The sequence below is a fragment of the Neodiprion virginianus genome, chromosome 4, assembly GCF_021901495.1.
Source record: "Neodiprion virginianus isolate iyNeoVirg1 chromosome 4, iyNeoVirg1.1, whole genome shotgun sequence".
In the NCBI taxonomy this organism is placed as follows: Eukaryota; Metazoa; Arthropoda; class Insecta; order Hymenoptera; family Diprionidae; genus Neodiprion; species Neodiprion virginianus.
The window spans coordinates 39,530,554-39,555,649 of NC_060880.1; the positions used below are offsets into that span (position 1 = coordinate 39,530,554).

A 25,096-nucleotide genomic window follows, 5' to 3' on the forward strand; every position below is an offset into this window, starting at 1 on the left:
GGTTCGACGGGGTTCGAGTCCCGCTTCTGTGGGTAATTACTATCTTCTTATGCCCCTCTATATTCTGCTGCGAGGTTGAAACGAAACCCGCTCAATAAGTTTTATCCGGTATCACGGTTCAATTTCTTCTTTATATTTTGAAATAACCGACCTCAATTTTTAGTTCTTTCATTTTCAACGCTACAGATAACACAGGTGAACGTGATGAGTATCATAGCCTGGTGAAAACTTCGAAACATTATCACCTAATATACGGTTCAGGGTGGGAGACATTTATGCATTAGATCAGAGGTGTGATTCAATGTTTCGATTAATTTACGAGTGGCGGTATTCGGGAAACAGAACGATGAGGTATTAGAAAAAAGAGTCCAGATCCTGCAACGGTAGAGCAAAACGCGCTTTCCGTCCGCAATATAACCCAGCGGTTTTTCCGATCACGATAAGGGTACACATAAAACTGTCAGGTAATAATAAACAATGCGTGAAATGACAAGTACAGAAGGCAACGGCATTTCGCGAGATCTTATCGACGCAGCAGCAAGTGCAATCAATCATTCGAACTGGATAAAATATAAAATACGAGGTCCAGGGTCCATACGATGTGTTTGCCGTTTTATTTATTTGCTCGGTCATGCAAGCCCGTGCCGCAAAAATGAACGTATTTTTCGCACGCGACCAGATGACGAGTTGATTATTACCGGTATACGTGCTGCTAGGCTTTTATATCTGCTTATCCTATATTCCAGGCCTTGGAAATACGTAATGGACGAATACGTATTAAAAAAAAAAAAAAATGGATACATAAAAAACACCAAACTCTACATACAGGAAAGATTTCAGAGTATGTGAATTGGGTATAAATCGATTAAAGTGACCGTTCAATATTAAAAGTAATAAAAAAACAAAATGGTTGCCGCTTCAACGCTTGCGATTCCATTTTGAATGCACGATTATTCTTAGAGTTCACCTATGTTCCAACGATATTCCACGCTGAGACCAATAGTGGCAAGAATAATTTATTTGTGATTTTATCTTCGAGAAATGGCTAAATGCTGCGAATTTTGTTTGTGAAATTCACGAGGTAGGTGCCTTCACTATATGCAACCATATACACCGATGAACGTCCGGTTGCCTGTCTCAGGCGTTCTTGAAGCGCCCGATAGACGAAGCGGGCTCTTTAAAAATGCTCAACACATATGCTCTGGTACCTGTTTCAGGATATAAAAGACTGAATCGGTGTGGTACACTTACTTTACAAGGATCGCGCCTGCCTCCGCCTCTTCAATCTACATCAGGACGAGAAATTAACGAGTTCGAAATGGAAACGGAGATTGAGCGGAAGCTGTAAAAAAAGAATAACCAGGGAAAACAGGTTGCCCTTAGAGCTCGCGTTTATACATTCACGGGTATATACATACCTATATGCGTGCGTATATTAACGCGTGGGCATGTGGCGCGACTTCGAAGTGTGTTTCTCAACTTTCAGCGTTGTCCGAGAAGCCTCCGCGTACGTAGGTATGTATGTATGTATGTGCAGGGATATTGTATGCGGACGGTAGCATTTGATGGATGAGAATGCTCATATCTTGTATCGAGGCTACCACTTGCTTATTAAACTGTTCGGTATTTCTTAAGGACACATTCGTCCGTGCTTATAACAAGCAGAATTCCCCGTGAGATTGATACCAAAGCGAGTTCGGTGGCCCCCTCGGTTTTAATAAAGTGTCAACTGCTACCGCGCGCGGCTTCGAACTCCCGTCGACCAGTTCCTCATTATAAAACGCTACCGTGTGCTTTTTCGTGTCATCTCGACGCTTGCCAGCTACTCTTCCTCGCCTTCTCTCGATACCTCGCATCCTCAGAAAGACGCGAGTCGACGGCCGACTATTAAGGCGACCGGCATAACTTAACTTTGACAAATGGAGTAAATACTATACAGATAATTCATCTCGCGTTTCAGCCTGTCAATGAGAAATCTAATTTTTTAATTTAACGGTAAATAAATCAACAGTTTTTTTTCGAAAAGTTGCCAATTTTCAATTATCCTTTTGCATTATGTTGCAAGTTATAAGACTGTAAAGTTTTTATACAGCTGGTAACGTGGAACATCCACCTACATCAGGAGTAGGTATTAAATAGCCGTATTGCGCGCGAGGTTCGCGATCACGGGTCATTATTACTACCATCATTATCATTTTTCTTCCACAGTTATCAAATTAGATGTTGGCATAGTGCGAGCACATGCCTCTCGACTCTGCTCCATCTTTCTTTGAAGCTACGCATTGGCGTCAACGCGATATTTTCGATTGTTCGTGGTATCGCTACAGATTCCTGAATATCGCCGTCTATCAGTGAATACATCATAATCACATGACCAGCAACAATCTAGGTAAATTTTGTGCATGTTTAGGTTTCAGCACAATCCGATCAGATGTCCGACGGAAAGAAACCCCGAGACGTTTCGAGAAGCTGGAAATTGCGACGGGCCGCGGAGAATATGGACTAGGAGCTGCGGGTAAAGATGCAGATCGTACATTATTACGCGAAGGTGGAATTCGATCGTGCTGCAGGACGTGGATACGAGCCTGAGGAGGTATTGAGGGAGGCGAAGGGACGACGCCCATGGGCCCGCGAAGACGTATATAGAACTACGTCCCGACGATTACGCCGTACTTGTTACTACCTACAACGTACTTACGTTACTTTTAAAACTGCTTATTACTGTGATTACCAGCGCATAATGCCGCAGCCGAGGGTTCTACAATTTATTATTGAATTGCTATAATGCTGTGATCGTTCTTCTGTTCCGGCTCCACAACGTCCAGCGCTATTTCGCGTAATATTTTCTTATTCGCTGCAATCAGTGGCACCAGCGGTAACAATCGCAAAATAAACCCGACATGCTTATACCTATATCTGTGCTGGAATTCTTCAATGATACATTCCTGTCGACGTTTTTTACTCTTTCAAATAACTGCACCAGCAATAGCCATGTATTTTTCCGTCTCAATCAGCTGGATTTTACTTGCAATTTTGTTTATTCGTGATCATAGGTTCTTACGAAATTCTCACCGTTCCACATATTTGTTACGAAAAATCACTCGAGTTACGTAAACCGTCAATGAAGATGGAGTAAAACGTGGAATGAGCTTCCAACGATACTCGAGCTTTATCTGGGATGTGGAATAATGAAATTATCAATATACACAATGATGTGCTTCAAATGTGAGCTTAAATTCTTAGAAATATTTAAAATGTCTCAATTCTTAGTAAACGTACGCAACTTTATCAGTAATTCCATTTTTACAGATTTTAGATAGAATATTATTAAAAAATAATTCACATTCTGTTAGAATGAATTCTTTTCAATTCGATTTAATCTAAAATTTTTGCATATCGACCAATCGCTCTGATGGGTAAGTGGGCCCAGGTGGGCCTGTAAGCGTAGAAGGGTTCTGCTCTATCGACTCTACCTAACGAGCTCGCGCCGACATTCGTAGCAGCCAAAGTAATGTCGGTATGAAAGCTTCAGATTGAGTCGGTACAAAGTGAGTAAGTACGACTACCTGTCGACTGCGACTTAGGAATGTCGATCAGCTCGATCATCCCCGTGAGCAGAAGCGTAACCGCATCCACCGCTAACCACCCCCAACTACCTCCGACCACTTCCGACCACCTGCATCCTCCTCGTCCACCTCGTCTCCCTCCTCATCCGTCGCCCCCCTTCCCCTTCTCGGTCATATCGTGCTCGTCCTCCTGGACCTCCTCCGATCACCGCCAATCACCAACAAACACCTCCTATGTGACTAAAGAATACGAAGACAGTTGCCCTAATGGGCTTTGGTGTGACAACCGAAAATCGTCGTGCGCTTGCGCTCCCTGAAATGTTCCAACGGTAGAGTTGAGAACGCTCATTTTCATGAACGACTTTTCCCACCAACGGCGTGGCGCTGCTGCGTCAAATTGCCGTTGCGCAATTTGACGCCCGTGAAAATCCACCTCAACAGATTCCTGTTTGACAATTCGAAAAAACTAAACATTGTAAAGTGCAAAATTGTTGATTGAGCGTGAAGTAAACTGGTTAACTGGGTAAGACTCTAACCTCTAAAAATCTGAATTATTTCTTAAGGGAGAGTCTTGCAATTAACTAAGTAGAAATTGTGTGAGAACTCAAGTAGTCAGTAAAAATGCAACACAACGTAACGTTGAATCCGGTGCAGCTCGACCCGTCGACAGCGTTAAAAATAACGATGGGAGGTTCGATGTTTCAAGAGCGATCGCTGATGGGTCGTCCGGATGTTTGGCACAAGATAAAAGTGATCGGAGGGGCTCGCTACGAAAAGGATTTCATCCTAAAGTTGATAATCAACGCGATTGAACCAGCCGATCTGATTCCAGTGAGATACCATGTGAGCGGCCAGGACAGCGCCTTCATAGCAAGAAACTGCGGTCTGGCACTTGACAAGCTCTGCAGATCAAATTTGATCATAAATAACCCAAATGGCGATCCTCTGATCATTGACATCACTTTGGGCTTTGCTTCTATCCACGACCTCAAGGTTAATATTCAGGCCCTCCTGCTGGCTGCGCTGAATCGTCGTTACGATCCAAAGAGAAAGATATTACACCTGGATAGGTTCCACAAGGACATAGAAATGTCGAAGACAGTTTACTGCCCCTTGTCGCAGCTAAGGACGTTCAGCTATGTTCTAAAGGTAGCAAAGAACGCGCTCAACGGTTTTGAACATCTAAACCTACAACACAACGAACTCCTGAGCTTGTCCTCTATAGAGAGTTCCAACTTAAGTCCAATGTTGAAGTCACTGGACCTGAGATACAACAACCTCATGGGTATGGAAGCGCTAACGCCGCTTAGGGGACACAAAATAACGGACATATGGCTCGACGGTAATCCCGTGTGCGAGAATTACTCTAGTCCTGAAAAATACATCGAGTCTGCGAGGCGGTATTGTCCGCACTTAACCAAACTGGATGGGGTCTACATAGGGGCACCTGGAATGCCGCTCACTTATAATACATATTTTAGCAATGGAGAGAAAAAGAAACTGGTCAATCAATTCGTCCATCACTTTTTTACCCTTTATGATCAGAGCGACAGAATGATATTAAGAGGCTTGTATCACCAGGATGCGTTGTACTCCATGACACTTGGCATCCCGCCTGCTCTTGCTGCAAAAAAGAATCTCAACAAATTCATAGTTGCAAATAGAAATCTGACAAAACTTACGGACTTTGCCAAGAGTCATCAACTCCTTTTCCGCGGTCCTGAAGCAATTCTCAAAGCCTTAAACAAGCTGCCACAATCTTCGCATGACCGTACCACGTTCAAGTGCGACTTGCTGTATGATTGTAACAATCACATTGCCATTACAGTGGAAGGAGTATTGAGGGTACTGGACAACAAAACGACTCAAGTTTTGTCATTCAACAGAACGTTTATATTAAGGGAGGGAGAAGACGACGAATATAACATCGTCAACGATCAGTATCATGTGGACTTTGGACCTCTGGGCCGATTGGCAGAGACTTATCAAGATGAGGCAATTGAAAATATTTCCAAATCGTCTTGTTTCAGTCGTACAGAGAAAAATGAATTGATAGAAACCTTGAGAGATGTTTCGACAATGAATCGTGAGTGGTGCTCAATGTACTTGGAAGATGCAGGCTGGAATCTGCGCAAAGCAATTGCTGATTTTGTTGAAAACTATAAGAAATCTGGCGTGCCACCTGAAGCATTTCAAAAGTGATTAGAATCAAGGGGTTCTCTCTTGAAAAAGTAAAATTCCACGGTTGGATATTACTTGCATGACAAAACAGTTGCACAGTTGAATGTTGCCCATGTGATACATGAAACAATTACTAAGCACAAGCAAAATGTAAAAACTGTGTATTGACCACGATGAAGTTTCCTGTACAAATCTGCACACAATCATGTGCGGCAGGTAATCCTTATCAAAATAAGACTGTAAAATTGTAGGCGCGAGTTTTTGTAAATATTTAAAAAATAAAAACAAGCAAAGAATCTAGTATCATTCTACCCATCAAATATACTCCAGAAATGGGAAAACCATCACTGAAACACCCATTAACTCGATCATTACCGTATTTTAAACCATTTGGGATCGAAAGTAGCGCTTCTTTTTTCATTACTTTCTAAATGAATAACCGTCGTATGATCACCAGCCAATTACAACGCTTGTACGGAGGATACAGTAGATACCTGTCTTATATACATTGCAACCAAGCTGACCTAACTTGAACTGAATCGCAATGTCAGTATTAACAGTGCAGTCTCAATCGTAAACAGAGGACAGTTATTACTGAAAGATTATGGTTCCAAAATATCGTATTTTAAATAATAAAATAGTTCATGCATGCAAAACATAACAGTCCAGCGAAAACTGCCGATCAATTTCGCTGCAGGAGGTTAAACAAGTGATGCATTTGTAATTGTAACCTATGCGTAGATAACTTTATGCTGTTAAAGGTAACTCACCGATTTTGCTGTGTACATTTGGCTATCGCTAATTATCGTAAACGAATTTTCATCTATACCCCTCGTGTTTAAAACTGAAAGCTATCGACTGGAAAATAATAAAGACGGAAATCGACAGAAGCAATGGCCTCAGCTGCAGCAACCGCAGAAAATAAAATATCATGGGAACCCCTCAGGTTGACGCATCTAAAACCCTCGTTTAATAACCACGAACTAGCCCTTGCGGCTCGCCAGGATCTCTGGCATAAATTTATAATATTTGATGCCGGGAAGTATGAGAAAGACGAAGTACTGATCACTGTAATAAATGCCTGCGAACCCGAAGTTTTGCTGCCTGTCATGTACTACGTAGAAAGAGGTGGTAATGGAACATTCCTGACTAAGTGTAATGCAGAAGCGATAAAGAATCTCGTCAAACAAAATCTGTGTGTGATAACACCATCTGGAAATGTCTTAAATATAGACATAATTTTAGGTTTTTTAAGCATGGAAGACCTGCAATTAAATCCAACAAAGACGGTGGCTCAAGCTTTGTACTACAAATACGAATCCGGTAGAAAGATACTGAACTTGGAAAATTTCCAGAAGGTAAAATCACTTGGTTCGATATATTGCCCAGTCGCTGCGCCAAGGATACTTTTGTTTGTGTTGCGATGTGCAAAAATGGGCATAATAGGCAATTTGAGGGAGATGAAGTTACCAATAAGAGAATTGGTGCTGCGGCATAATGGAATAAGCGCTTTTGTCCCTTTTGAAAAATTCTTCAACTACCATCTGACCAAGTTGGACTTGCGGTTCAATGAAATATCCGAGATCGACTATCTGCGTTATTTTGCAGAATTCAAAATAACCGAACTGTGGCTGGACGGTAATCCGCTTTGTACAAAGTACGCAACACCTGAGGAATACATTAGAGCAATAAAGAATATATTTCCATATATCCAAAAATTGGATGGAATTATTATCGGAGTTGAAAGAAAGCTCGCCCCAGTCATGAATACAAATTATATAGGAGACGGGACTAAGCTTGGGCTTGTTAAACAATTCATTCGACATTTCTTCACCCTTTATGATCAGGAGGACAGAATAGTAATGAATGGTCTTTACGATAGAGATGCATTTTACTCTATGACTATAGGAAACGCACCTACTTATACACAGAAGAGTTTAAACAGGGTGTTTGCTAACAATCGTAATCTTCTCAAATTTGTCGACTATGCCAAATGCCAAGAATATTTACTAAGGGGACCAGAAAAAATTATTTCAGCGCTAAGAAAGCAGCCGCCTACCACGCACAACTTGAGATCGTTTCACGTAGATTTATTGCACCAAGGCGAAAAGCATTTGATCATTTCTGTGCAAGGACTATTTTATTACAAGTCATTAATATTTCAGTTAATGCTCTTTAACCGAACGTTTGTTATCGTTGCCAAAGATGACAATGAGTACAGCATTGTCAATGATCAATGTCACCTTGATGTTGCGCCAGCAAGTTTTACAACTGGAGATAACAAGGACAGTAGATTTGAGCCGAAAGATGCACCGAGATTCAAACCGACACTGTTCAGCCATGCGGAAAAGGATCAACTAATCGGATTTTTATCAGAACTTTCAACAATGAACAGGGAAACTTGTAAAAAATATTTAGAAACTTCAAAATGGGATATTCGTGTGGCAATAAACTCTTTTATGAAAGCTTACATGGTTAACGATGTTCCAAACAAAGCTTTCCAATGAATGTGATCACCATAATTATGCAAAAATGTTTTAGTTGAATGAAAAAAAAAAAAAAAACATTCGTATACCGTCCATGCATGGTAAAAAAAACTTATATCAATTTCAATTATTTGACGTAATAAATACATACTACTGAACTAGATATGTATATACATAATGTATAGTTAATTTATAAGTAATTTAAAACTTGTTCACAATTCAATTTTACACATAAGATATTTTGATTCTTATCGTCGTTAGTAGTATGTACAATGTATTTGTAATTAGATTCGTAACAATAATAGTCTATACACTATGTTTTTGTACAATTAGACATATTATGTACTAATAAACTGTTTTTCTATCAGCTGATTTATAGTTCTGTAAACTCGTTACCTAATCAGTGAGTAAATTGCGCCACTCTACGATGACCGGCTCTCATGAATTAAATGCTCATAACTAGAAAAAAAATATCATTTTCGATAAAAAATGTGACTTTCGTCTCTTAAAAAAAGGCAGTCAAAACAGTTCTGTGACTTAAGTTCTTGTTTTGCGCTTGATGTAACACTGATTTCTCTAATTTCCAGAGTCGGTCAACATCTAATTATCACTGAACACAACATACCATTTACACACAAATCTGGCACAATATTGGCACCTTTGGCTTTCCTTTCACTTCCGAGAGTCTTTTATTATTTTGAACCACTTTAACAGCCCTGCTGTATGTTTAACAAAGCGATACTTTTATTTATGTGAGGAATAGTGTTCACATTTGAGTTTACTCCAAGCTCAAACACTTTTTGCATCAGTGGTAATGCGTGCTCTGTAAGAAGATCAATCAATACTATTAGAAAATGATGTACGATTCGTAGATGGTTAAACTCTTACGTTCCTCAACAGAGGAAACATTTTTTTCTAAAATGTGAATCTTCTGACCTTGCATACACACGACGATGTCAGGCAATCTATCGAGCGCAGACATCAAAACGTCTGCTCTGGGACTTTCTAGGCATCTATGAAATGCGGCGAGAATGTTTTGATTCGATGCTGGGCGGTGTTTCAAGGCCCTCGCTAACAGTGTGTGAGCTAAGGAGCGGATATTGCCTTGTGGGGATAAAATGAGCTCAGATATGGAGTCACTGACTAGCTCCAGGACAGACGGCTTGCGGGATGACAAGTGTTCAATCTCTTGGAGCGCCATAAAAACTTCTGCAATGAGTTATTGTTACGTAAAGTAAAGAATTACAGTTTTTAGGAGGAAAAAATAGCACTAAAAGTAGTACTGATTTATCGTGTGACCAAAAAACAGAAACCAGTTACCTTCTCCATGCAGTTTGTTCAGTGTCGCAAGTAAAGACGCCCAATGCTGGGGAATTGTTGGTTCCGGTGGTGGCGGCGGTGGTACGACAGCAACTATCACCTCTTCTCCATCCTCGTCTTCGCAATCTCTTGGTACTGGGATGCCTGACATTAATGTACGCAAGCTGGCTAATCCTGGATTTTGGAGTTGCAGCTCACTGTGCAGAGAATATATATAAGCGCCAAGTTTGTGCGACAGATTAGTTGAAAATAGGATAAAGAAAAGAATTGCTTACTGCAAAATGTGCGAATGTCTGTACAAATACTTCATAGCCTTTTGCGCATCGTGAGAAATGTAAGCCTGGACCAGAGCGACAAATCGATTGAGAAGTGATATGAGATCCTTTATTGGCCCGTAGTGCTGGAAAAAACATTGAAGATGTTATTTATTTCATTGTGAATGTACAGTGAATATATTGATAATTTTTTGAATATTGTCATAACCAAATACAATAATTGAACCTGCCTGGAAGCATTGGAAATAGTTTTCGAGCGTATCCTCAAATGCGATTCTGTGTTCTTCATTAAACAAATGTGGCTGCAATAGTTCCAATAAGCCCATCACTTGGACAAAGAGATTCAAGTGATGACCGGTTCGAAATTGACCAAAATCTAAATACGATCTTCCCATAAGAGAGGAAGCGAGCATCGGTAATTGCCGTAAAACCAGAATAGGGTGAACAGCAGCCATTTTTCTAGCGCAAACTTCAAATTCTTGAGATTTTGAGACCCATGATTTTTGACGTGGGGTTGCAGCTAAAGCTGTTAACAACGAATGGCTTGTACAATCAAGTACCGAACCAGTCCAGTCTGTGATTTTTGCATCACTGACAAATTTCTTTGACTGAGATGCGTCCAAGTAACATATTACTTTAGGTACTTTCATGTACATGTGAAGTAAAAATTGATGCGCCATGTCAGAGTGAACTCTGAAACATTAAAAGAGGATTTTGTAGGATGTGATTTTGAGGAGATTGTAGTACCTCAATTGCAGTGATTAATCAGAAATACACAATAGCAAAATAAAAGTACCCATCAAAATCTTCCATTTGAGAAGCCAGATGCTTGACAACGCTACAGATGAGTTTCTCTTCCGTAGATACACAGTGCAGTAATAAATCCAGTCTTCCTTCCATCTGATTGAGTGCAGCTTTTCTACTCTGCTGATTGCAAATAACTACAGCCTCATTTACCAGATACGTAACAAGATTTAGTAACTGCTTTTCAGACAGAAGTAGAATATCTTCAGGGATGTAGTGTTTTGGAGTGAATTTATCCCTGCCTTGCCAGAGCTTTGGGTTACAAGTCAACGCCCACAAAAAGTCGAGAACGGCAGTTGGATCGTACCTGGCAGAGAAAAATTATGGATATAGGAATGAGAATTGAGATTCTTACAGATGATAAAGATGTGAAAATTTGATCTTATTTGAGATTGATAAAGAAATCCGCTTACACATTGTCACACTTGTCGAGTAAGTGTCCTACACACTTGTGAAGCGTAGCCCAACTTGCTCTATGAGTCAACAATGTCAACAAGTAGGGCCTACAAGCGTGCGAACTGACGACACTATTGTCAGTTTTAACCTTCACTGCAGTCTTGGCGAACAATAATTTCATTTGAAGATTTGTACATGTTCCAAGTAGTTCTGGCTCAACTGCAGCCAGCCAGTCAATAAGGAGGCCGGTTCGAGGTTTTATAACACCTTCGTTACTATCGGAAACAAGAAGCTTGGCCATGGCTTCGACTAGAACGTCATTGTTCTGTTGCTTCAGGCATTTGTCCAAAAGTTTGCGTCCGACGCGTTCCAAATTCAACTGATCCATATTTCCCAGTATAGTTAGCGGGTCGCGATTTTTCGTCAGAGCTGCGAGTTCTTTGCGCTGGTGATCCTTGCTCGATTGCATGTTGGCAAAGTCCTTTAATATACACAAAATAGGTGCCTTTATATCCCCCATCAATGAGATCAAATTCAAGCACATGTTACGTCCAAGGTCAAATACATGCTGGGGAGTAGACGGTTTTTTTAGTGGTGACAAAATAATGCGCATCAAAGTGCACGAGAACTGTGTCATAAGAATGAGCGATGCCAAGAACTGTTCAACTTGCATGGAGCTTAAAACGCTGCATATATGTTGAATTGCAAGAACAACAGTTCCGTTTTGATTAACAGGATTCTGCAGATCCCCTGTTAAAATCTTGTGCAATCTTCGATAAGCATCAACCTTTTGATTGGTGGATATATTTTCGATGAAAAGTCTATTGATAAGATGAGGCACTTCAGTTTTAACCGAGCACTGTATCAACGACTGTTTTTGCACCATCGCACTGGGCGGTAAGCGTATTTGTAGTTTTTCAAATACGAACTGACTCTCGTCAGGCAACGGCGGTTCAACAAGCTGCAAAACTTGCACAAAGACCAGGCCTCCAGTTGCACCCCTTCTATGTTGAACTTCAACTAATTGTGCCATGTAAGTTTTGTCTAAAACAGCCTCGCCAACCGAACTCGGATCAATCTGTACCGCTGCATCAAGGGTGTGCAACAATTTGCTCATAGAACAGACCGGGATTCCAAAGCTTTGAATGAACAATACCAGCTGAGGAGGCTCCAAGTCTTTCAAAGCAGCGTCAACCAGACGGGGGACATTGCTTCTAATCATCCTTAACTTTAGCCAATCAGGAATCAAGAGGGCTTCTTCACTAGTGTCAACGAGAAACGCTTTGGGCGGTTCGTTCTTCTCTGGAAACCAGGTTTCCAGTAATTCATTAAACAATCCTGGATCGTCTGACGGGTCATAAGTCAGTAAGATGATCATGGCGTGAACGACTAGAATGTGCATGGTACACTCTTCTCCGGTATTCCACTGAACAAGTATTTGATCCTGACTTTCGGACCAAGTATATCCCTCGCCTCTCGGCGCTCTAGCCTTTTGAAGGTAATTACAAAATATTGCCATAAAAGCGTGCAGTGTCTGCTTAGATTGTATGCTCTCATTGTCTGGTTGCGGTAAGATGGCGGCTATAATCGTACTTCGTTCAACGACTAGTTGCGAAATTTCATTCACCAGATCAATTAGTTCCGTGAGATCATCGTCCAGTGTATGCACAGCTAGGTATGCTATGTATGCTCGCACTAAATCCGGGCAGTTTTCAACTTGACAAGCGCCACGCAGTGCTGTAGAAACTAACGAGCGAACAGACAGGAAGTAAGGGATGGAAGGCAGCTTGCGCAGTAACCATATCTCTCTGTAAAACAGAAGAAACAAAAAATTATTTCCTGCTACAACATAAGGGGATAGAAAAAATGCCATGCATCATGTACAAATCTCACTTTTCACTCTCGCCTTCAACTTCCATGCTTTCCTCCTCCAGAGGAATAGACCTTAGAACAGTTTCAAGACCAGTGATTGCTTGAGCTCGACTGGCGCTTTGTTGGCTGCTTAATCGTTTCAAAAAGTATTCCAATACTTCGTACGCATGTTGTTGATCCTGAGTCGGATCTGTGAGTAACTTCTGCAGGTGAGCAAGTAGTTGCTGCTGCCTTGGTTGTTTATCGCCTGCTTGAACGCTCGTTGATAATAAAAACTCACAGAGACATTGAACTGGTAATTGGCTCAACGCCCCCTCACTGTTCTGAACAAGATCAGCAAGCCATGGCATGCTCTGAGATGAGCTTTGTTGCTGCCTCTGGATTATGTGCAGCAAAAAGTCAGGCCGTCGTGAGCGACAGAGCAAATGTCCTAGGCGATGAGATACGTTTAGAGACTGCAATTGTTCCAGAACTGCCGGCGGAGGTCTTCTTGCTATTCCGGTCGGATCCATTGTGATTAATTGAGATAATAAAAGACTATTTTGTTCGGAAATTTGCATTCTCGTTGATGCGGCGGCCAAGTGGGTTTCATACTCTAGTATTTTTTGCTTCTCTATCGCCTCTACTTGCAGTTCCTTAGCTCGTTCTTGTTCACTAACTTCAGGTAAGGCCATCGTTGGTGGGGGATATGAAAAGTGGCTGAAACAAACAGGTCATTGCTCAAATTTTTAAGTAAACAAGGAAAAAAAGATTTGAGTTTCGAAAAATGACAAGAATATTTACTTTGTTATACACATTTCCATGAAGGTTTGCAAAATTGGATATCTTTTCCATCCTACTGCACCGAATGAATATGGATTATGGGCTGCCAGTATCAGTAGCATTATCCAACCTTTCCAATACAAATTTGATATAGCCAAGGTTGGTGGTTCGTAACTAAAAAAGCAAAGCATGATTAGAAAGTAAATATCATTTGAAGATTTTGTACTGCTCAGTTCGCAGTGTACGAAAGTATAAAACTTACTCTGGAGGAATATTGATAGAACCTGGTGGTTGATAGACGCAAAGATTGAAAATCAGTTCTATTATGTCCATCTTGTCAGCTGCTAGAGTAGGATAGCTTTCAGAGGAGTTCAAAGCTGCTCGCCTTATCAGTTGATCAGCTACTTCCAAGGTTTCAGAATGTGTTACACCATTTTCCTGAAAACAAAGAAGAAAGTAAAAACATTCCAAATTAATATTGCTTGATTAGGTAGGCCTGAATAAGAAAAATAAGCTTGAAAAAAAAAGAAAAAAAAACTCACCTTAGAAAACCCTATCAGCAGTAATCTTAACAACGTGCTTTGCAGTAGAGGAACGTCTGATACTAAACGAATGTAAAAGACTCGATCTGATTCTGGTGGCCAGTTATCCAGCTTGTAATAATGGTCCGGAGATTCTAACAGCAATATTTTATGCAACGCATGAATTAGCTCGTTCCTTCCAACACTGTACATCTGCGGTGCTAAATTTTGAAGCCAGGAAACAGACTCGTACTGTAAAGTGGCGACCAAGTTTTGAAACTGTTGCAAGAGGGCTACATCTTTTTTGTCACCTCTCTGAGCCAGCAAGGCAGCTTCCTTGACTTGAGGGCTGATGGCCAAAAACATGCACAAGCACAATAAATCAATAATCGATACAAAAACTCTGTCTTTAAACTCGAAGCTGAGCAGCTGCTGCGATATTTCTTTTCTTTCTGCCATCAACGTACGCGCCAATGTGAGCAGATTTATGTCGTGTCTGCATACACGGACTATTTCCCTTAACAATGCCCTTAAAGGTCTTAAATAATCCTCGCGATTCATAAGCAAATCTTGAAATATTTCGGCAAGTAACCTTGCAGCAGCTTCAGGAGCAGCTTGAAACATAACTGCAAGCATCGGCATGTTATTTGGATTTCTAGCACTGGATAACTCATTGTAGATTGTATGTTTCAGAGTTGTTGATAAATTTTCTGGGTGGAGGCTTATCAGCTCTCTAACACCGTTCAGATATATGTTGATTACCGCCTTAGTTTTAAGCCTCATTTTCACCAACTGACTTATCACTTCAACGTCTCTTTGTGTGTGCGTTATACAATTGTAACAGACATAACTGAGTAATTCTTGAGCAGGTCTCATAAGCTTGGGATTGTGTAGCCACATTTCTAATTTTGGAACAGCGATGATTCGAATTTCTACAAAGCCGCAAGCAAAGGAGAGTAATTTCAAAAAGTTTCTGGTTATTGACTCTGGTTGACGTCTGTTCAATTGTTCTTTTACTGTCTCTAACACAACCAATTCAATGTTTTCTATGCAGTGTGCATATCTGGGCATAACTGGAAACTCGATTTTTTCTTTGTCTCCGGATAACTGAATAGCAGAGGTGGCGGGGTCGTCATCCTCTAAGGTCGATGGACTGTGACACTCCCTCGGTGTTAATATTGACACATCCGGCTGTAATATACTTTTGGGTGGGTGCCTCGTGTTGAAACCCGTCAAAATGTTATCCACAAATCCTTTACACTCTTCGTTATCTACCCAGACTCGTTCACCCAGTGCATCCTCGATGTAAAGCTGTAAGAATTTATTGGATATGTTAACGTGAAATAATCAAACATGCGTAAATTTACGATTTGGTAAAAGGCAATTAAAGGATATCAGCAATTACTTTGACAAATATTTCTGGCCAATTCCTCTTCTCGTGAAAGCCTCTCATCAATAAATTGGCCGCTAGCACTGGTACCAAGGGATTTCCCTTGCTCTTGAAATTATGTGTCTGATCTCGTTTGAGGAGCGACGACAAAGCATGCAGAATACAGTCATTTGAAAAAATAGATGGGCGTATTTTGGCCAAATACATTAAACCCATATAAATTAAAGTGTCTGGCTTCCATCTCTGATTTTTAAGTGTTCTCACAGCTCCACAAACAAGTCCAACAACTTTATCAGCCTCGTCATTTTCACTTGCTTCGAGGACCATCGGGGCTAAATCCGCTGGATCACAATCAATGGCTACACCCTCCCAAGTCTCCGAGCTTAACATTGGAGGCCGAGAATGTGGGACATGTGGAGCCAATTTTGCTTTTTTCTGAGGAATAAGTGACTGCAATGATCCCGGTGGAGCTTCCTTCTTACGATCTGAACCTGCATGAAAATACTCCAATGTAAACGATGCACCACTTGACTGGCTAATTTACGATCCAGAAGTCTTTGCAAATTCATTCTCCCAATCTTATTTTAAAAACACAAGCTATCTTGAGCATTGAGAGTATTAAAGAAAGCTAAGAAGTGTAAATTTTAGTAGCACTGAAAAAAGTCTACCCTCACGATCAATTTCTACTTTCTCAATAATTTTAAGGACTTAGCCGTACTTGAGGTAGAACTCGGGCCTGGCTTCCCATGGATCACACCAGGTCGCTTGGAATCTGTAGCTTCACCTCTGGAACTTTTTGATCCAAGAGCAAACAAGTCTGCGGGATGCTGAGCTATTTTGCTCTTGGCCCCACGGCCTGTTCCAGACTTTACGCGATCCATTTGTTCCTACGTTTTATGCAACGCATAAACTATTTATGCTCTTGATTGATAGTTGTATCTAAATATAGATGCACATCTATTTTAATGAAATAAATTATGTTAAACCATTCAATTATACAAGTGTATATAAGACAATGTTTATGGCGCTTGTTAAGTATGTAAAATTGGTAAGAATGTAATGAGATCAAGCAGGAGAAACAGGAAAATAGAACACAATTTTGAAGCAGTTATAAATTTATGCAGCAAGGAACTGCATAAAATTTGAGAGTAATCAGAAACGTGATACACATATCATTAAATACGGTTTACCGAAGAACGGAGTTCGCAATCTGCGATTGAAATTCTCGCCGCATCTCAACCTAACCTATACGGAGAAAGAAAAGCCGTTTGACACATAATTTAACAGGAAGACAACGTATTTAATTTTTTGAACGATGAAGAAGCTTCCATGCTACCACTGGTCTTCTCAATATATTTTCTAATTGGAGTTTTCACTTAAATATTACATCAATATACTTTTGATTTTCCCTTCCTCATTTTTGGAGTTCAAATCACTCGAAAACAGTTGCAGTGTCTGCGGTGCGACTGGGTGCAACACAACCGAATTAAGCGAATTTCTTGACGACTGCAGTAGTGCAGTGTGTATGCAACGCTGTATGCGGGTGCATTTTCACAGGCAGTAAAACGCCGCGGTAGCGAGCAACGCAACGATACGAAAAACTTCCCGTGAAAATGTGTCGACAGGGGCAGCACAACGCCGCCCGACAAGCGCAGCCTTTAGTTGATCGGGTAGTTTATCAGTGGATCTCATTTCCTTTGATATTCGCTTGCAATTCATAAGTCCTATAATTCCGACGCGTAGTTCTGACGTGTTCAGAAGGACGTTATTATTGCCGGGTATCACAAAAAAACGCGTAAGAGAAGGCTAATTGGCACCATCGGAGCCACGGGTCGGAACTACGGAACTCACGAATTGCAAGCGAATATCAACATAAATGAGATTCACTGATAAACCATGTGATCAGTTCACGGCTGCGCTTGTCGGGCAGCGTTTTATTGCCGCTGCCGATACATTTTCACGGTAAGGTCTTCACTTTCTGTAGCAGCGGGGCGCTGCTAGCTGCGATGGCATTAATTTACTGCCCGTGAAAATGCACCCTGCAACGGGTTCTCATCATAAAAGTCTATGGTTCTCAGGCTCTTTCAGGCTCTTTGGCTCTATGAAACGAATGATATGAGAGAGCGCCAACACTCACGGGACACAAGCGACTCGTGCAGGCTGTTCTCTCTAGTTACAGTTTTATGGTGGCCCAGCATGCTGACGTGATCACTGATTCTCCTTCTAGATACTCTCTTCAGTTCGAAGCTTGATCGCATTCAGATTGCTGGGAAGGGAAAAAAAAAGAGAACAGAACTGTCTGCATTGCGGGTTCTATAGAAGCAGGAGCCTAAGTTTATCGTATTTATGTCAAAAAGTATGCCGGGCATGGTGAGTTGTTGCTTAAGATCTGTTAATTACACGTTAAATCGCTGAATTACGAACACAAAGGAACATCATACTTGCGATCATAAATCCTCCAAGAGTTTGTTGCACAAAATAACGCACGCCCCTTCGGCGCAACTGAAACGTCAATAATCCTGATTACAGTCGCAGCTTATGTCACGTTGAATTTATTGAGCTATTAGTTCATTCCCGGATAAATAATTTCTTCGAAAATCACCTTCGTATTTGAAGCCTGATTCCGTAACTATCGCGCACGATAAAAAAGGTTTTCTGTTTAATCTTTTTTTCTGATTAGTAAAAATGACGTTTATCACATCTAATTCATCCTTTCCTCACCTGCAGTCACGCCTCGTGACGATATTTGCTTAAATATACTTACTAGTCGAATTTCAGTCAAACAAATGAACCATGTGCAATGCACCAAGTGACTCTTATATCGTTATACCATTTCCTCACCGCCAAATATTATTTATTTGGATCAGTTTGACAGTGTGTGACATGTATTTTAGAATATTTATAAATAGCTACTCAAACTGTCCGACCAGCTGGCATAATTTCTATTTAAAATTCCCAAACTTGTGGGTGTACATATAAAATCAATGTTCTGCGAATTCTGAACCCAATCAATTTTACTTTCATCATTAAATCTTATCTATTCTTTACCCAAGTTCACTGTCGCTAAGCGATTTCAACTTGAATTTTATAACCTAGGCCATAGCTTCTCGTTTATTTTGTCTGATTCATTGTTACTAACAATATTACATTTTTCATAGATAATGAAAGCGATCAAGTGTCCTACCGACGAGCTCAGCCTCTCCAACTGTGCTGTGATTAATCGTGATGATTTTCCAGATGATATAAAGTGAGTAGTTTGCCTACGACTTGCTTAAATTATGCTTGAATTAATTATTACAGCAATCAAAGAAAGCTGGTGTAGTAATAACAATGAAGTTTTAATTATTACTTAATTATTTTTTGAAAAATCAAGTTTGTTTGGAATTGTATTGAAAAAAACTTGATACATGGCAGTATAACTGAAGATCCAAAATTTTCTGAAACTCATTTCACTTTCTTCATTTCCTCTGTTTTGCTGATGATCTATAAACCAGATAGTTTATTGTCAATCCCTCATTTCTAGCAACGGTTCTGTCATTGATCAGGATATTTGAATTGTCCGCAAACGAAGTACAATCTCACTACACCTTCTTTTTACCACAATTGTCAAATGTAATCTAATTCGGATTCGATTCGCAAGATTTAACAATGTGTATTGTCTCAGGCACATCGAAGTTACTACAGGTCCAAATCAGCATTTCGTTTTCACGGTAAAGACCCATCATGACATACCTCGTGGAACAGTCGGCTTCAGCTTGCCTCAACGTAAATGGGCAACACTATCCCTCAATCAGGACATCGAAGTTCGTCCTTATCACTTTGACCCAACATCGAGCTCTGAATTCCTCTGCACAATCGTCGTCGAAGCCGACTTCCTGCAAAAGAAAACGTGAGTATTAGAAATAATGAAACTTACAGCTTTAGGTTTAACTTTTTTCAAAAGCAAACCATGGATAAATCAATCGAATTGAATGAAACTATTTTTCAGAACGACACTGGAGCCATATGACACGGAACTAATGGCGAAGGAATTTCTGCTGCAGTTCTCAGGCCAAGCATTTACAGTCGGGCAGCAGTTGGCATTCCAATTTCAAGATAAAAAGATGCTTGGACTTGTGATCAAAAGTTTGGAGGCAGCCGATATTGCAGCTATAAAATCAGGGCAGGACGCAAAGCCAAGAAAGACAAAAATGGGACGATGCCTAGGTGATACGATGATCCAATTTGAAAAAGCTGAGAATTCAAGCTTGAATTTAACTGGAAAAGCTAAGGGAAGAGTTGTTCGACAATCGATCATCAATCCTGACTGGGATTTCCAGAAAATGGGAATCGGTGGCTTGGACAAAGAGTTCAATGCCATATTCCGTCGAGCCTTTGCATCACGAGTATTTCCTCCTGAAGTCGTTGAGCAGCTTGGATGTAAGCACGTGAAAGGAATTCTTTTATACGGGCCGCCAGGTACCGGTAAAACTTTGATGGCTCGGCAGATCGGAACAATGTTAAACGCGAGGGAACCCAAGATCGTTAACGGGCCGCAGATCCTGGATAAATACGTTGGTGAGAGTGAAGCGAATATCCGAAGACTGTTCGCTGATGCTGAAGACGAAGAAAAACGGGTATGTTCCTCATATTTGTAACAATTTTTCAGGAAATCAATAGAAGGTACAGGTTTGACCTCACGAATTCTACTTAATCTTTCAGCTGGGTCCAAACAGTGGACTGCACATAATAATCTTTGACGAAATCGATGCTATCTGCAAATCTCGTGGTAGTGTCGCCGGAAATACCGGCGTTCACGACACTGTTGTCAACCAGTTGCTTGCGAAGATCGATGGTGTGGAGCAGCTAAACAACATTCTTGTCATCGGGATGACGAATAGGAGAGACATGATTGACGAGGCTCTGTTGAGACCTGGCAGATTGGAGGTGAGAGGGATGCAAGTTGCTGATTGTAGAAGCGGACTTTTTAAGATTCACTCTTCTTTCCATAAACCGTAAATTTTGTTTGACCATTATCAGGTTCAAATGGAAATTGGCTTGCCGAATGAACATGGTAGATATCAAATCGTGAACATTCACACGTCCAGAATGCGAGATTACAAGAAGATTGCACCTGATGTGGACCTGAAAGAACTGGCAACTCTGACAAAAAATTTTAGTGGTGCAGAATTGGAAGGTTTGGTAAGAGCTGCGCAGAGCACGGCTATGAACAGGCTAATCAAGGCGTCAAGCAAGGTAGAAGTCGATCCTGCAGCAATGGAGAAGCTCATGGTTGGCAGGAGCGATTTTCTTCACGCGTTGGAAAATGACATCAAACCTGTGAGTAAAAACGTTGAGAACATGCAATTTTGATTGTACTCTGTACACTGTTCAAATTATTGCCGCAAAAAATGGATTTTTTTGTATAGTTGAACAAAATTTACAGGCATTTGGTACTAGCGCCGATGCGTTGGATCATCTGTTAACACGTGGAATTATCAACTGGGGTCGGCCAGTTGCAGAGATACTTGCAGACGGTTCACTTTATATTCAGCAAGCTCGTGCTTCCGAAGGTTCTGGTCTCGTTTCTGTTCTATTGGAGGGACCGCCAAACAGTGGCAAGACTGCACTTGCTGCACGCATAGCGAAAAACTCCGACTTTCCATTCGTCAAAGTTTGCACACCGGAAGACATGGTGGGCTACACCGAATCTGCAAAGTGTCTGTCCATTCGAAAGGTGCATTTTTACTCACGATATTATCATGCATTTTGGATCCCAATCAAATTCAAATCGAAAGTATTATGAGATGTCAAATTAAACAGTACCTTTGCTATAAAATTTCAGATCTTTGACGACGCATATCGTTCACAACTCAGTTGTATTTTGGTCGACAACATCGAACGGCTCCTGGACTATGGTCCAATTGGTCCACGATACTCGAATTTAACTCTCCAAGCGCTGTTGGTGCTTCTAAAGAAGGAACCTCCGCGTGGTCGCAAGCTGCTCATCTTATGCACAACGAGTCGCAGGTTTGAAATCTGAAAAAATAAGCTGAACGAGTAGCAATAAATTGTAGGTGGTTAAATATAATCAATAATCTATCTAACATTTCAAATTGTAGAGGTGTAATGGAAGATATGGAGATGCTGTCGGCATTCAGCACTGTTCTTCATGTACCCAACTTGTCGACTTCTGATCATCTTCTGGCTGTATTGGAAGAGGCGGATCTTTTCTCAAAGGAAGAACTTTCGTCCCTGCACGCTAAACTCCAAGGTCATCGGTAAGATCAGATATATAAATTATATTGCACATGGTTATTTTCATATAAAAAATTTATACAATACAATAATGAAATTTTGTATCGATTCATCATTACAGCATATTCATCGGTATCAAGAAGTTGTTGGGTCTTATCGACATGGCAAGACAAACAGAAGCTAATTACAGGGTGCCAAAGTTTTTGTCGAAGTTAGAAGAGGAGGGTGGCCTAGAGTAGACGGGTAAACTTAGGCGAGAAATTTAAATTATTATTAGGCTAAGCAAATCATTATTATTGTAATTAGCGAATTTAGATGAAAACTCATGCTAATATGCTTTCTGTAGATTAGCACTTGGCACTAATCTATTAATAAAATCCGAATCTCGGAGACGTACGATATTTACTAATCACGGAATTCTCATCCTTCGTTAGTTCGTCTGTTCACAGAAATCTACATAATTAAAATGTAATATAGCATTCCAGAGAATTTCGTAATCTCTCACTGAGATGTATTTATTTATACCAATGTTAGCATGGGTGTTGCATAAGTTAGCTTAACGCATTGTTTGAAAAGTTTTATTAATTATTGATATGATGCCCCGTACTTTGTTGTTATCAATCGCATTTTGATTGATTAAATCGTGTATATCGATATAAACAATTTTTTGCGCTATTTGTTGTTACACGATGCCTCCGATGATGGAAAATATTGTAATTAGACTCGATTTTAGTCATAATGTTGAAATCGTTAGTCGGTTGTCAAACACCGAGGAAATCTTAATTGTTGAAAACTTACATTTTTTGTCCATTGTTTAATCATAACTAGAGCAAAGTATTAATTATAGCTCGTTCTTGCGCAGGACTTGAGACTAGGATATTTTTATGCATTGTCTCGCTGTTGTGTTTGACAACAACAAACGCGAGACAATATACTGAAGAGAATATATTATATTAATGATAATTATGTATTTAAATATATATATGAAGCATATTATACAGATGAACGTTAGAAAAGACCTGATAATCTATGTAGTGTGAATTTCTGTAAAATACTGCCGTAACGCAGACTGCTTCTGTCATCAACTTTTAAACCGTAAATATCTTCGTCTTTGTAGGAACAAGTTATTCGAGTACTGTACGTTGTATTACATGCTTTTAACTACAACCTTCAAAGCGATCGTCCGAAGTTGTTATCGATTCTTCGGTGTACCTTCCAGTAATAATCAGCCTAAACATAACTTGGTAGGAAAGTAACTTGAAAGAAACTTCTTCTTTAATATTATACACTTGTTGATTTTTGCTACTTCATTAAAAACTTTTGAAAAACGTGATATAAATTGATTTTTTCGACATCGTACGTGTCTAATATCTCATTTCACACTTGAACAATACGTAATCTATGTAATTATTTTTTTGTACTTTACCTTATATTCTTGATGAATTGATACTTTGCTTATTTAAAAATTGTGTATTCGGTAAGAACGCATGTGCCTCAAATGTACGTACAGATCATGTATTTTCGAGTGAACAGAAAGCTTCTGTCAATTACAAGCAGAACTTTCGGCGTATAAGAAAGTGCAAAGCGAGTTTCTATACTATTTCAGTTTTGCCGTTTTCTTCCAATTCACGTATCCAATTGTTAACGGAAACAAATTTAATAGTATAGCATTGGGACCGAAGACATGAAATGATTCATTTAGCAACTTGTCTCTATGCCTGTCTCTGGAACAAAAGCAGTTTCGAATATTTTTGAAAGCTATAAATGTAGTTTTCACGTTCAAAACCACCTTGGTTACAGTAATTGAATTTGAGTCTAAGGTACGAAAAAGATAAAGTCTGTACAAAACTAATGATACAAACTTGCCAATATTCAATAACTTCCTTCTTACTATGCAGCCATAGTATTTTTTGAACTGATTATTTTACCGTATAATCATTCCAGATTTTTTAAATATTGAATATTTTTTTATAACCCATGTACGTACTTTGTTACATTTTACAAAAAATGATATAAATTTTATTGATTTGTTTTTTTTTCCATGATTAATACAGAATATTGTATATCATATATTTAATCTTCACGAGTATCAGTCATGACTGATACAAAGTTCAGTTGAGCACTGAAATTTATCCCAAGTTCCTGATTTTCCGTATAAATATATCATGTAAAATAAGAATTTAGACATTGTAGACAATAGAAATGAAAATAGTACTTATTCATGTATAAATTCAACTAGTTCTTTGTGACATAAAAAAAAAGAATCGAAGGAAAACAAGTAGTAATGTTCAAACACGAGAAATTGTTTGATTAATATTGTTGTCGATATTACTATCTCTTAGTGTTCATATTTCTCGATGTATTAATATTAACATGTCTGTGTATAAATAAAATAAAGTCAGTATCATATTACATCTCACCTCTCTGACGAAAATGGGTTGTGCAGAAACTAAGGAAGCACGTGAGAAATTTGAATTGGCCAAGTTTTACATAATTTCCTGGACATCCAATATTCGCCAGAGCTATTACTCCTTATTCAAAAACCGATATTTTCCATCGAAGATTGAAGTAAATTCTTATTTTTAGGGTAGTAAACAATAATTACAAGAAAACACAAATTACATAGGAAACGTCAGATATATTTTTAGCTTTCAATGTATCCGTGTGTGTGTTTGTATGTAGTTAATGAATAATGAATAAAAATATTATATGAATTTGTTTTTTTTCTTCGTTTGCTACAATTACAATTTACAACTGAATATACACATTTTTTTTACATCTTTTTTTTTTAGTCGTTACATATATTAATTATTTTTTTTAACATGTTTATGTTTGTTTAAGATAATTAATTTTTTTTTTTTTTAAACGCTCATGCAACAACTAATATTTGAATCTTATTTCTCTCAGTTATAACGTATTATAAATAGTTACGTGATACTCAATCATAAATCAGCAATTTGTGAAACAGTAAATTACAACTGCACATACTTTATAACTCCCAATATCCAGTTTTGCCTTGGTATGATACCTGCATAACGGTACGATTTTTAAATTGAGTATTCGATTTATGGTCACATTGTCTATACGTTACATTATAAAACAAATTTAATCATTCTTACGCTAAAACACAAATTCAGTTTTATTTATTTAATTATTTTCGAAGCATGTTATTATATTTATATGGCACATCTCACGCAGCGAAGCTGCTATCGAGACCTTCTCAAACGTTTTTAGATTTCAATCTTGTCTTTGTAATAACATTTCGTTAAACACCTTGAGATATCTC

At 39.4% G+C, this 25,096-nt stretch overlaps 4 protein-coding genes across 6 annotated transcripts; 3 read left to right on the forward strand and 1 right to left on the reverse strand.

Annotated features, from left to right (window-relative positions):
• Positions 1-4,012: 4,012 nt before the first annotated feature.
• Positions 4,013-6,023, forward strand: LOC124302179 (nuclear RNA export factor 1-like). Its single transcript, XM_046758030.1, has one exon. It carries the CDS (start codon positions 4,188-4,190, stop codon positions 5,766-5,768), a length of 1,581 nt encoding a protein of 526 aa, XP_046613986.1. The 5' UTR covers positions 4,013-4,187; the 3' UTR covers positions 5,769-6,023.
• A 264-nt stretch (positions 6,024-6,287) lies between these two features.
• On the forward strand, positions 6,288-8,373 carry LOC124302178 (nuclear RNA export factor 1-like). The gene has a single exon (XM_046758029.1). It carries the CDS (start codon positions 6,641-6,643, stop codon positions 8,252-8,254), a length of 1,614 nt encoding a protein of 537 aa, XP_046613985.1. The 5' UTR covers positions 6,288-6,640; the 3' UTR covers positions 8,255-8,373.
• Positions 8,331-17,225, reverse strand: LOC124302177 (integrator complex subunit 1). 3 transcript variants are annotated; one of them, XM_046758027.1, is made up of 15 exons: positions 16,971-17,225; positions 16,764-16,818; positions 16,292-16,512; positions 15,589-16,064; positions 14,205-15,494; positions 13,925-14,100; positions 13,684-13,836; positions 12,922-13,599; positions 11,046-12,836; positions 10,625-10,939; positions 10,059-10,521; positions 9,829-9,953; positions 9,554-9,750; positions 9,170-9,442; positions 8,331-9,056 (listed from the first exon to the last, which is right to left on the reverse strand). In XM_046758027.1, exons 3-15 carry the CDS (start codon positions 16,452-16,454, stop codon positions 8,941-8,943), a joined length of 6,216 nt encoding a protein of 2,071 aa, XP_046613983.1. In that variant the 5' UTR covers positions 16,455-16,512; positions 16,764-16,818; positions 16,971-17,225; the 3' UTR covers positions 8,331-8,940. The 3 variants fall into 3 exon arrangements, with proteins under 3 accessions (XP_046613983.1, XP_046613984.1, XP_046613982.1); XM_046758028.1 differs by having other exon boundaries at positions 16,292-16,530; XM_046758026.1 differs by having other exon boundaries at positions 16,803-17,225.
• A 559-nt stretch (positions 17,226-17,784) lies between these two features.
• Positions 17,785-24,222, forward strand: LOC124302275 (vesicle-fusing ATPase 1-like). The gene is made up of 10 exons (XM_046758249.1): positions 17,785-17,943; positions 18,732-18,820; positions 19,238-19,462; positions 19,562-20,189; positions 20,275-20,499; positions 20,593-20,892; positions 20,999-21,289; positions 21,398-21,582; positions 21,675-21,833; positions 21,932-24,222. The coding sequence occupies exons 1-10, from the start codon at positions 17,920-17,922 to the stop codon at positions 22,047-22,049; spliced, it is 2,244 nt and encodes a 747-aa protein (XP_046614205.1). The 5' UTR covers positions 17,785-17,919; the 3' UTR covers positions 22,050-24,222.
• The last annotated feature ends 874 nt before the right edge of the window (positions 24,223-25,096 follow it).

Coding starts and splice junctions, on each gene's coding strand:
- LOC124302179 (XM_046758030.1), top strand. CDS start 4,188: ATGCAACACAACGTAACGTTGAATCCGGTGCAGCTCGACCCGTCGACA.
- LOC124302178 (XM_046758029.1), top strand. CDS start 6,641: ATGGCCTCAGCTGCAGCAACCGCAGAAAATAAAATATCATGGGAACCC.
- LOC124302275 (XM_046758249.1), top strand. CDS start 17,920: ATGTCAAAAAGTATGCCGGGCATG. Junction 18,821..19,237: donor GATTTTCCAGATGATATAAA/GTGAGTAGTTTG, acceptor GTATTGTCTCAG/GCACATCGAAGTTACTACAG. Junction 20,893..20,998: donor TGGAAAATGACATCAAACCT/GTGAGTAAAAAC, acceptor CAAAATTTACAG/GCATTTGGTACTAGCGCCGA.
- LOC124302177 (XM_046758027.1), bottom strand. CDS start 16,454: ATGGATCGCGTAAAGTCTGGAACAGGCCGTGGGGCCAAGAGCAAAATA. Junction 10,940..11,045: donor CTCGACAAGTGTGACAATGT/GTAAGCGGATTT, acceptor TTTCTCTGCCAG/GTACGATCCAACTGCCGTTC. Junction 10,522..10,624: donor CAAATGGAAGATTTTGATGG/GTACTTTTATTT, acceptor TTAATGTTTCAG/AGTTCACTCTGACATGGCGC.